Source organism: Colossoma macropomum, unplaced genomic scaffold (assembly GCF_904425465.1).
Source record: "Colossoma macropomum unplaced genomic scaffold, Colossoma_macropomum, whole genome shotgun sequence".
NCBI lineage: Eukaryota > Metazoa > Chordata > Actinopteri > Characiformes > Serrasalmidae > Colossoma > Colossoma macropomum.
Window position 1 is genome coordinate 22736 of NW_023495266.1, and position 13123 is coordinate 35858.

Consider the following 13123-nt stretch of genomic DNA (forward strand, 5'->3'; position numbering starts at 1 on the left):
GAATCGACGCAATATTTCATCAAGGCAACGCTGAACATGCCCATCTCTTTCACACATGATCCACGGACTTGTTTTTCTGAGCCTGCTCGCAGCGCAGCGCCTGTTTTTCCAGAGTGAACAGCTAATTCAAAAAGGACTCTGCTGACGTAGTAGCTATTAATCTCACTGTGACTGTATACTAGAAATCTGATTAATACATTTTGTACTCTGACCATCAATAAATCAAGCTTTGTTGATGTGACGTCACTAAAGTCCAAGAATAGTGTTACTGAAATATCTCGTGTAACCGCCGCAAACATTGCCGATTTACAGTTAAAAAGAAGGGCTTCGCTGTGCGCCAAATCTGCACAAAATGTTCCGTGGCTCAGGCTTTCATAATGCCTGGAAAGACATAAGGATTAATATGATCTCTGTTACATAAAGAGTTGTACTGTACTTAGCGAGAGTAGTTGTGTGTGAAATTGTTTTCCTGAACGCAAGAACAGAGATACTGATTCTCAAAGGATCCGAAAGATAAACGACGTCTGACGCCTAAGTTGTAGCAAATAAACTGAGAAAGCACTAATTAATTCCTATAACTACTTGTACTAGGCTTCTACTTCACTCGATCACTCTTTTTTCAGAGTCCCGTTATTTCTGGGTTTTGTAGTTTACAGCTCTGCTGGTGTCGTCGTTAGGTAACACGCAGGGTCGTCCTTCGAACGACATTACCCAAACGTCTCTGCGCGTTCTACTGTAGGAGCGTTGCTTATCCGGGGATATCGCTACTGCTGTTTCTGCTCAGTCTATCGCTCTCCCCCCCCCTTTTTAGCGGATTGACACAACAGGGTAGGAATTAGAAGACGAAAAACGGGAAAATGGCAGAGCTTGGAGCGGGGAGCCTGCTGCCGGGTGATCCTGCTTCGAATGACCAAGAGCAGGAGCTGAACGAGCGTTTGAAGCGGCTATACCCGGCCGTGAACGAGGAAGAGACCCCGTTACCCCGATCCTGGAGCCCCAAGGATAAGTACAGCTACATCGGGCTCTCGCAGAACAATCTGCGGGTGCATTACAAAGGTACACAGCCGTGACAGCAACTCTCCAACGCTGTTTCGGCCGTCGGCTTTCGGGCCTCGGCCGCCCCACGGGCAGATTGTGTGTTGTTATGTGTATGTGTTTGTTGGAGTGTGTTTGTGTGTGTGCCATCTCTCCGAGCTGCTTTTCCGTCCCTCTGCTTTGTTTCAAGAGAGGAAAGAGGAATATTCCCCAACGGGTGACAGATTACAGCAAAACACATCTCACCGCTTGGCTAGCGACAGCGGCTAGCTGCTTAGCTGAGGCGAACCGTGTTTAGACAGGACAGTCTTGTTTGGACATATTCGAATGAGTTAGTTAAGCTATATGTACTTTTATCGCTGACTTTGTATCCCAGAAACATTATACGCCACGATAAGCATGTTTTTTGTTTAACCTAAACTAATTCCCCGTTTAATTTTAGTACATTATTCAAAGCTAGTAAGCGTTAGCAAGCCGAACACCGGATGAAAACAGGTAGCTTAGCAAGGCAGATGCAGTAACGATAGAAATGCTTTAAATACTCGTTAATAACAATGTCTCTTCTTCTGTTGTGGGTCTTTTTGAACATCAGAGCCAGAAGGGTCGGTGGGTTTTCTGCTCGGCTTTCTCTCACCTACAGCGGTGTCGCAACAGGCCGAACACCTAAATGATCCAGATCAACTTTATTATTTTATGTGTGATTTACACTTAATGCCTAACTGAACCGCGGATTTAGCTACACATCATCGTTTTGCCCATACACTGAACTCGGGCGTGTGCGTGTTAACTTGTGCCGGGCGAAATAAACATCGGATGAACTCTCGATTGTGAATTACCGGCCATTTCAAGTCATTTTGACTCCTGGCACGATTTATGTCTGTCAGCTCTGCCGCTGTCCGGCCACACAGACGCCTTCTGCGCCTTCTGCACTCTTTTCCCGGTGCAGATGTGCAGTGTTGTTAAGCAGACGGGTCCGGGGCTCTGATGAAACGCAGTGAAACCCTAGCGTTGGTATTCATCATCTGGTTAAGCGGCCCTGTACGTTTTATAACCTCTCCGACGGTGAACTCGCTTTGCCCTGCCTGCTGCAATACTAAGCAAACGGGCTTGCGGTGCGATGGGGATTTATTATCTCGTTAGAGGGGGTCAGAGCGCATCGGTCCATTGTACAAGCGAGCATTTCAAATGGCAGTAATATCTGAGCGAAACAAGCACACAGGCACATTCAGCAGTCAAACGTCTCGAACATAGTGTCCCATTAGAGCAGATGTCTCCAATCGCCTTCCTATTATAGATGAACAAAACTGCTCAGTCGAAAATAGAGCTGCCACTCTTTCTGATTGAATTCTGTTGTGCCATTTGGTGATCTGTCAGCTCTCGTGTTTCAGCAATTCTTTACAGATGAGATGAGCACCCCATACAGATGAGGTGTATGTTTACTGCTCTGTTTTGTACGTGAATCTGGTTGGCAACAATAGAGAAAAATGTTCAGTCATCTTACTTGTGCTATTATGAGCCTCCCTGCTGCTCAGGTCTATTGTGATATTGATTTCATTGCACAATAGAATATCATTATGTGTGCAGTTCATAATATTGAGTGTTTTGATCACTCTGTGCTGAGAGTATGAGGTCAGGATCTTGACAGTGGTCTGTGTTTGTGCTCGGCATAATGCCTTTGATTACCTCTGACAAAAGCACCCACTTTCGGCTTGGCTCTCCATCCTAATCTGTCCCTTCGCACCCTATTGTCTCAGCAGGTTTGTGGCAGCTGGATTTAACCTGCTACTCCTGCCTCACCCTTGTGATTTCAGTGCTATTTTGGCCAGTGTGCCAGTTTCCGTTTCTCTGGGCTAAATTGAAGCTAATTTGTGCAAGGCCCTGCTTTGTCAAGATAAGAGCTGCCTCAGCTTTAATTGGGAGAGCAGGACAGCGTGGCGGTCAGAGCATACTGGCTTTGTGTGTGCTGTGTTTTTGGCTTTTGTGTTTGAGTCGAGGGCTTGAGAGTGGCCTTTAAAGGGAGCTGAGAGGTTACTGAGTTAGTCTTATGTTTTTCACCCAGTACCTAATCGAAAGAACCTAAAAAGAAAAACAGGACAGCTCTGAAGCGAGGCCTGTCATTCATTCTGAGCCTGTGTAGGTTAGTTCCTGGTCAGCAGCTAGCTGGTTAGCTGAGGCAGACAGTGTTTAGACAGCAAGTCTTCTCTGGCAGTATAGCTCATTTGAAATGTGTTTTTATCATTGACTCCGTATTATTTAAAGCTAGTAGCTTTTAGCATGCTGTACACCAGGTAGCAAGGTAAATACAGTATAAATGATAATGGCCTTGTCTCCTTTTATTGACATTTTTGAACTTTAGTGTTTGAGCTCGGGTTGCCGTCATCCAGAGCGCTGACGCAACAGGCCGAGTATACGGTTTATGTCCTGCATATGCTGTGTAGGTCAGTTCCTGGGCTTTGGTGTACAGCTTTTTTGTCTAAAATTACAGTGTTAATGTGCTGACCGAGTTGATATTTCACAAAGCAGGATTTCTCCATTAGACAGATAAGCCCAAAGTCAAGTCTGTCTAAAAGGAGAAGAGATAAGAAACGTTCCTATTAGACAGTCTTCACTTTGAGCTTACTGAGAAGTCTTTTGAAATGGCCCCCTGCTGATGCCGAGAAGAAATCTAGGCTAGCATCTTTATTTACAAACTTGTGCAATTCAAGATGTCTAGATCCAGCCTTTTTTGGCCCAATACCTTTTCCAGTGTCAATTGTAGGGGCTGGTGTACCTTAGTAGAGATGGTCATTCACCAGTGTTGTTTTTAGGATTATGCAGTTTTTAAGTTAGATTGTTCTAGAAGGTTTATAAAACGCATTGTTGCAGTTTTTAAACGAGCGCAATTGTGAAGCAGTACCTAATGTGGATAAGTCATAACTGACCGATATCCTTTTTATATATAATATAGTTGTCAGTCCAATACATTGGCTTGGTGCTTCACTCTTTTGACTGTCTCTGTGATGTGTTTTGACTAGATATGGCACATAGACCTCTGAAGTCATGTCATTGCTCTGTGGTTGGCATCATGTCCACGGTAGGAGCACTGGGGCTAAGCCGCTTTTCTCCATGAGAAAAATGAACAGTTTTTAAAAATTGCTACTATTGCATTCTGTGGTAAACTACTGTGTTCTGAAGCCAATACATTTTGCACTACATGGGTCTGTCAGCAGATCCTCTGAATAAGGAGGTTAAGGACCGGAAATACAAATATTGCTACATGCAAGCTAACACTGCTACACTGAATTGACATAATAAGATTGGTAACCTCGCCAGTGTAAGTATGACAAAACACAGCAGGTCTGGAACATTTGAGTTCCTAATATGGACATGACTACAGAATGACGCAAGCCTTCAGAGGTTTGTAGGTAGCGATGGGTATTGGTATAAGGCTGATATCAGCAGAAAATATTGACTTGGAGATTGAGGGGGGAAAGTAATGAATTCAACCCATTGAATTGAGTGAAATTGTGCTTTAAACTGTTTAAGCTTTGTGGCCTACTTTTAGATGCTCATCTAAACTGAAGTGCTTAAATTAAAACTAATTTTAAAGCTTGGTAGTCCAAAAAAACAAATCTCTCATCAGAAAAGAAAATGTGGTATTGTGCCACCTCTAGTTTTAACCTAAATTGAAGGACAAATGCAAGCTTGATAGAATTAACAAGTTAGTGGGTTTGGTGGGGTTGTGTGTGTGTCATTAGCTGAGCTATGTGCCTGCTGTTAGCTGACTGCACTGTTTGTGCATGCAGAGGGGCTTCAGCCTCCTGAAGAGCCAATCATGCATGTTCAGTGACATCACCAGATTGTGTCGGCTTCCCTCTAGTGTCTCAGAGCGAGTCTGGGAAGCTATGTTTGCTAACACTGGCACACCACTCCTCGTCTCCCTCTCCCTTTGTTCCCCTCTCATATTTTTCCCCTGTTCCTGCTTTTCTGCCCGGCTGCTGTTTGAACGTGCTGTTTTGTCAGCCCCTGCGTCATTTTTAAATCCTTCAGCCTTGACCTGTCCAGGTTTCTTTGTGTGCCCTACTTGTAGGGCTGGGTGAAAAGGAAAAATATATATCATCACAGTACTTCAACACTTCCACAGTACACAATATGATATAATATTTCGTTTTTCTGAGGTTGTAAATTAGGTTGCACCGATACCTGTACTGTATTGGTATTGGCGCCGATACTGGCATCTAAATGCAGTATCAGTAATGGCGGTGGAGATACAGATACATGTCACCAATACCATGAAACAATTTCTTGAGCTTAACACTTCAGCGGTGTGAGTTGTCAAGCTGCAGTAAAATTGCTCTTGGCAAAATCTGTAATGCCAGTATTTGGTCGAAAAATGGTAGTAGTGGGTAGTGAATTCTTCCTAACCTATTGGATTCACTGATATGTCTTAAATACACCAGATGACACAACATACAAACAGTGTAAAACACATCAACCTTAGCGACTTACCTCAACGGCTGAGCCATGCTTATTTCAGTAATCACTCATCTCCACATTTGTAGTCAGTTACAGTCTAAGTCAAAGTTGCTCCAGCTGAGCCGGCCTGTGTGTCCAGTAGCCCCATCTGCAGTACACCTCCGTTGGTTAGTTGCGTCACACAGCAGTTGGGTCTCATGGCCTTTTTTCTGCAGCAAAGCAGAGAAATCTTTGACTCAGATGCTGCTACTGACAGCGTGAATGAGTGTAATATTTATTGAACTCTAGCAGAGTCTGACATTTGGAGATGTAAATGTGAGTGTGTGGGACGGACGTATTAGACAATTAACTTGAGGAATTCAAATGTGAAACAACATTTGGCGCCTTTTTTCCAAACCAAAGAAGCTGTTATGTACTTGCATGTACACCCCACTGGCTGATCTAAATTGGTCAGTTCAGTTTTTAACTATTTTGCACAATATTTCAGTTGCTAAATATGGTACTTATTACTAACTATACAATGGTACTGATTGTGTATAGTAAACAAAATTAGGTTTCTGAGTTCTAGGCATCAACAAAAAAAAGCAGTAGTCGCCACTGATAGTTGTATTGTAATCTGGGTGTTTTAATTATTCACCTTGAGCTGTTTACACCACCTGTCTGCATAATTGTTTACTAAGTTCAGGTTTACACGATCTGACGTTACACATCTGACGTTTACTGTCAGATGGCTAGAAACCATTGTTTAAAAAAAAGCTATGTATTTCGTTGTCGCAAGGAAATATTAAAGAATAAAGAGAAAATAGGACAGGTATTCAGTTTCATTTGCACACATCATTCTATACTGGATAATTCTTCCACAGAAATGCAGGCTGCTGTCATGTTTCTGTGGTAGCACATTTATAGCTTGGTTCTGAATGTGTTATTGCCACATTAAAGCAATGTCTGCACTAGTTAGGTGTTACTAGTTAAGACATGACTTAAGAATTTGTGGTGCTACCAAATTTAGTAGAACAATTGTTAACTAATTTTAGCTGAAGACTTTACACACACACTTTTCACACTTGTCCCAAGTACTTGAGTCCGCAACCAGGACTGATTCTGGGCTCATTTGGGGGAGGGGCTCATTGTCATTTGATTGCTTTCACACAAGATGTCTGACCAAACCATGGATTGATCGCGCAATTTTAATCATTCATGGTTCATTTTGCCAGGAGTGGATAGCTTCCACACGTGCAGCAGACGGCACCAGAGTTTGTTGGAACGAACCGCAGACCACCGATTTCAGAAGGACCAGAGAGCAGTTCTCAGGACCGCTCTGAGGCTCAAAAACAGCTTCACACTTGACCAAACGTACTGAACTCGCAGAGCAAGTGGTCCTGAGTCTGGATAGAAGCTCTGGTGTGAAAACGCCCTTAGGTAGAAACTTGGGCAAAACCAGTCCAACCTAGTGCACGTAAACGCTGCAGGCTTAAATCTTTTTTAAAAGTTCTTACTCTCATCCACATGTGAGGAAACTGATATGAGTTTATGATTTTCAGTGTTACAAACTGGATAAAAACATTGCTTATCTAATGCGCATGTTCTGCTTTTTATTTTTGCAGTAATGCCAAATAAAAATACTATCTTTAATGACAGGTTAACAAAGAGCATTATTCCCTTCTTGTTTCTGACCCAAACCACTTGAACACATCATGTCCTGCTTACAGCTAAAAATGTGCACGGGCACTAACTATTCAAGATGCCATTTATTTGAATACTGAAATCACTTTTTGATAATTTATTATTATGGTTCATTTCAGGAAGACAACGTATAGACTACCAGTTCAGTGACAGTTTTGTTTTACAGTACTGTAAAATGTGGAAAGTTTGCTCGTATTTGCGTGTAAGAGTATGTATCATTTTATACTAATTCGCAAACACGAGTGCTTTAATGTAATTGAGTAACCAAGGACGCGTTGTAAAGAACGTGATGCAGCTTTATCGTTAACATGTCTAAATAAGATACTGTAGCTGATGTTAGAAAACTCACCTATAACCCTCAGCTATTTCTGTTTTAAATATATTCCTTATATATTACTGCTGATTTTGTGCTGTCACCACGAAAGGTAAGCCTACAGTCTAAAATTAATTTAAAGGAAAGTCAGTTTTCTTTGCTGATGTTTTTTCCTTGCCCACAGCTAACCAAGTATCCGTTTGATACACTTCATGGGCACTCGAATATTAGAATTAGTCAGAATGCAGATAACTGTTTACAACTTCCAAAGTCATAGTCATAGTAGGAACTTCAGAGGAGAACTTAAAGGCGGCTATAGGATCATGGGAAGTGTGTTGGCTCAGGCTTCACATATTAGCTTGTGGCCAGTACTTTAGATTGTGGTTCTAAAGAACTCTGATTTTGTTTAGTGTTTTTAAGTCGCTAAGGAATGGAAAAGGAAACTCCACTGTGCCATTCTAAAGTCTTAAGTGTTGTACTTTTATGTTAAGCTCTAATAAACTGAAAATAGAAGCATTTACATATTAACACTCCTTATTTTTGCTGTATTGAAAAATGTATTACAATATTACAATTCAGCTGTGTCTTAATTTATCAAACTGTGTTATGTATTTTGAGAATTTTTACTCCCACGCTGCCACTTAACATCCTTCCTTTGTGTCTGATTGGTCTTGTGTGCTTTTGTGGGAAGCTTTTTTTTTTTTGCACCTCATGCATTTGGTGTGTTTCATTTTGGTGGTTTCCTTTATACTGTTTCCTTAGCAGTGGTGTGACTTGGGTGTGTCACTCGTAGGCTCTAGCCCTGTCAGAAGAGGTGCTGTGGATTAAGGCCATATTCCATTCTGCATAAATGTGAGCTTTTATGGATCTACTGTTTAGGTTTTGATAGGGTCAGTGTTTTTTATTAATGATTAAACCATTCTGCAGTAGCGAGCTGTTAACAGATTACCTCTCCCAAGTGAAAATAAATCAGTGGCCTGCAAATCAGAATATAAAGCAGGCCTAGTGCAAAACAGATGACCAAATGGCTGCATCTTACACAGGGAGAATGTTGTCAGGGTGTCATCCATTCACCAATGACAGGCTATGATTATGCACAGTGGGTAAAAGCTGTGTGTTTGTGAGAGACACACACACCCACACACACACACGGCAAGAAGGAGAAAATCCGTCAGGGTCGTCTTGCTCCTGTGTGCTGTTAGGTTGTGTGTTGGTGGTATAAATAGAACAGAGTGTGTGAGGGACGGGGGCAGGAGTGAGCGCATATGTGTGCAGTTGTATGTGAGTTTGTGTGTGTGTGTGTGTGAGAGAGAGAGAGAGAGAGAGAGAGAGAGAGGGAGGAGGATTTGTACATACAGGGTCGTCTGACTTTACTCCGCTCGTGTGAGTGTTATATATAAATAGGTGTGTGTGTGTGTGTGTGTGTGTGTGTGTGTGTGTGTGTGTGTGTGTGTGTTTCGATGTTTTATTATGGATGTTTGTCTGGGCATGACGGGGAGGCCTGCTGTGGCTTGGCTGTAGAACCGAGGATGCTAAAATTAGGGGTGATTAATATTGCTGCTGTAATCAGAGATGATGAATATTCACTTAATTTATTAGTCATAATGTAATAGACTGTAGTAATGTATGGCTGACAGTCTATCGTATTTCTTCACCATGTAGGACTGGGTGATGTACAGTCAGTATATATTCATCAAGACAAAAGTCATATGATTTTGCCTGCCATGTGTGCAGTAGTTTCCAGTGGTATATATTGATTTTACTAGCATATATGAAATGTATAAGACTCGTTGTTGTCATGAATAGAAAACCTTTGAAACAGTCGTTTTAGGTCACATTAGTCATTTTAACTTTTAATGTACCTGTTTAATGTAATGTTTTTTATTTCAAGTGATTTTGGACCATTCGCTGGGGTAGACGGGTATATTTGCAATGGACAGATTAAGAATTTGTGGCCAGAATTGTAGAATCATTTATCCTATATGCATTGTATTGTATTTACAATTAACAAACATGCCTAGCTAAACCAAAAACTGGTCAGGTGCTGCCTTGAAAAAGTAATACAAAGTTGGTGAATTCCAACACATTCTGGTTAATTCCATGTCCAATAATGCAGGCACTGGGTCTAGTATGGGAGGTGAAAACTAGTGGGTTTGTAACTTATTAATGTTGGATGCTTGTGAATGTGTGAAAATTCAGCTGGCCTGGTGGTTTGTTGGTTTGTTTAAAGGAAGAAAAAAAAGGTTTCCAGAGAAAGTGGTCACTCGGGCCAGAGGCTTTGCAATTTTAGTACCCACATTGTGAAATGTTGTGGCCAGAGGCAGTGTTGACCACTGGGTTGGTCCATTTATCATGAATGTTGTATGTATAAATGTTTATGTTCATACAAAGTAACAGGCAGCTGGCATTTCATGGTTTAAAAAAAATGATGCATATACATGTTCGATATTGAGTTTGCCAGGATATGCCAGGTATGTTCCCAATCATCGTTCTACAGACCCATGTAGACCTGTCACAATCATCACATTTTAGCGGACAATTAATAGGCATAGAGATATTTACTATTAACAATTTCACTGTCTTTTTTGTTCATTGTATGCAGCTATAAAAGCACAAGCCATAAGTGCCCAGTTAGACTGATTCGCTGTCTTGTTTCCGAGCTGTCAATGCTTAAGCGCTCTCAACTGGGGACAAGCACAGCTAGAGCTCTAATAAATAAACATTACTCTCTGCTGCCCTTTAAATATGTTATAGCATCAGTCAGCAGTTAGAACTTTTGTTGTTTTTCTACGACCCTGATGTGTCTCACATGCATTTTCTGCTTTCTTTTATTTACATATACTTACCTGAACTCCATGGATAAAAACGTGCTCAGTAACATTGTTTGTTGTGACATCAACATGTGATTGTGAAACCTAACGTGGAAAATAATTGCAGTTAGCTTGGCCTGTGCCTTGTGGTGGTTACCTGCTACTGCGATAACAGCCCCGAGCAGCGGTAACAACTCATTAATCGCCGATTTAAAACAGTTAATTTATTGATTTATTATTTAAACCATAGTTTGCATGAAATAAATCAATAAATGACTGAACTTTTTAACATTAGATAGTGGGATACCCTACATTTATACTGCATTAATTGTATCTGATATAAATCAGATTGTTCTGTAAATGCAGCTGTTTAGCTGAGCTGGTTGAACACGCTTCATGCAGCAAGCAGATATCATGCCTGTACAATACGCCTTCTACAGTACGGTGTACGTATAGCATCAGTCTTCTACAGTTTGGTGTATGTAGAAGGGTCCTCCTCAGACCACAGCTCTCATACAGTTAGGCAGTTGGATAGTAAAGATTGTGTGGCATTCACAAGTCTGTTCTTTATTGCTACATTAATTACATTTGCTAATTAAAGGTAACAGTATACTACAACCACAACTTTTACTGAGCTGCATGTTTATTATATGCTTTTATTTGTTGAACATTAAGCTTTAACTCACACCATCACTGTGTTTGCTCCTATGTCTGCTTCAGAGTCAGGAGCTGTCTAAAAATCACCTGAAGAAAACTTGTTTTTTATTATTATTAGGAAACATCAGCAGATGTATTTACAGAGATGGTAATAATAGCAACATTTTTCCTTCTGGTAATTTTTAGACCGTTTCTGACTCTTGCGTTTCTTTACTGCAATGATTTTCCACACAGTTGTCCAAATAAGAGGATCGTTATTTGAAGTTGTGTAGTAATACACAAAAATGTGCAATGCATTGCACACAATAATGATATTTATTCCACACTGTTGTGATATGGATTTATCTACCAACTAGGACAGCACAGAGACAGCCTCTAGCACTGCTTTCTGGTCTCTCCCACGCACACTCAGGCCTTAAGGTGTCCTGTTATCAAACGGCACGTGGGGTCAAGTTACAGTCCTGGAGCACACACGCTCAGAGCACACATAGATAATGAAATGCATGGACGCAGACACACTAAAATACACACCCCACACAGGTCAAACACAAAGGAACTAAGGTTTTAGTAACAACTCTTTACAGCCCTGAAGAGTCTCAGTCATTGCTTAATAGTATCAGTGAATGAGTTAGTGATTGACTGTGGGGGGCCTGTCATAAACTGACTGTTTCACAAACTGTACATGACTGATCACTGCTCCCCCAGGCCAGCTTGAGGGAAACTTACACCAGGGCCCATATGGACGTATCACCAATCTCAGAGTAACAGAGCCGATCTAGGGCCATGCGCTGATTCTGTCTGTGTAGGCCTGATCGTATTCGTAAGGATATGACGGCTTAAAACTGATCCAGGATCAGCCCTCTGGCTCTGAGAAATTAGATACAAGCCCTGCTCAGTTGGGCTTGTGCTTGCAACATGCTGTACGCTGAATATAAATTTAGAGTTCATGTACATAAATGAAGGGCTTATAAATGGAGAGGGGATGAAGAATGAAGAACATTTTTATGAGCTTATTCTATTACTTACTGAGCCTGAACATTTGTGGTGAATAGCCTGTTGCTGCCCAGTTTTTGTTAGTCAACTTCCAGTCCTTCATCAGTGGTCACAGAACACATTTGGCTGGATATTTTTGGTTGGTGGACTATTCTTAGTCCAGCAGTGGCACTGAGGTGTTTAAAACCGCTAGCAGCACTGCTGTGTCTGATCCACTCGTACAAGTGCAACACACAATAACCTGACACCACCACGTCAGAGTCACTGCAGTGCTGAGAATGATCCACCACCCAAATAATACTTGCTCTGTGGTGGTCCTGTAGGGGTTCTGACCAATGAAGAACAGGGTTAAACGGGGGCTAACAAAGTACACAGAGAAACAGATGGACTACAGACTGTGACTGTAGAACTACAGAGTGCACCTGTATGGTAAGTAGGCCTGATACAGTGGACCATGAGTCTAGAAACAGGGATTAATGTTATGGCTGATCGGTGTAACTGACTGCCAAATTATAGCAAGTCTAGCCTCCTTTAATTACAGTTGTTATGTCCATCAAATTTGCAGCTCAGGCCACCTAGCATCAGCAGCACTCCTACAGACTTAAAATTTAATAGAAACTTTAGTAGCACAGAAGAGTACATTTGCAATCATTCAAAAATAAACTGGCTTCACAAGTTGCTCAGTGCAGACATACGTGTTTTAGAATTGACAGTATGAATGTAGGCCAGTTTAAATGAAAGGGCTGGAAACCGTCATTAATCAGACCAGCAACATGATGTTTAAGCAGTAGGTTTTTTATGTCTAATAAGGGGGAAGTTTGAGCTGAGAAAGCTGCCCTTTCAAATGAGCTGGAGTTAGTTGGAGTAATGTTGATGCTGAGGAGGACTAGTCATCTTACCTGTAAGGTTTTTTACTAAACTGTAATGAAGCAATACAAATAATGGTGTGTATGCATGCAATATTACGTACAGAGACGTTTTTTTAATTGTCGACATGTGCACTGTTCTATTTTATTAAGCTGTCAGCAGCTAACTTAAGAAAATTGCTCTTTAACACTCTAAAAATATTGTTTGGGGTCATAGTAAAGTGTGTATAAGCAAGTACAGTAACTCAGATTGAATTTAGTTTACCTTAGAGCGAGCATGAGCCTGCCTTTTAATAGTTTTGATACTCAAC

The 13123-nt window shown here is 41.3% G+C and overlaps 1 protein-coding gene across 2 annotated transcripts in view; it reads left to right on the forward strand.

Moving 5' to 3' along the window:
* Window positions 1–47: 47 nt before the first annotated feature.
* Window positions 48–13123, forward strand: part of ranbp10 (RAN binding protein 10) — a 43046-nt gene continuing 29970 nt past the window's right edge. For both annotated transcript variants that reach the window (XR_005006495.1, XM_036561595.1), the window contains exon 1: window positions 48–1056. Coding sequence is in view for 1 of the 2 variants with exons in the window: in XM_036561595.1 (XP_036417488.1) it covers window positions 858–1056 (199 nt within the window). In the remaining variant the exon portion in view is untranslated. The remainder of the gene's footprint in view (window positions 1057–13123) is intronic.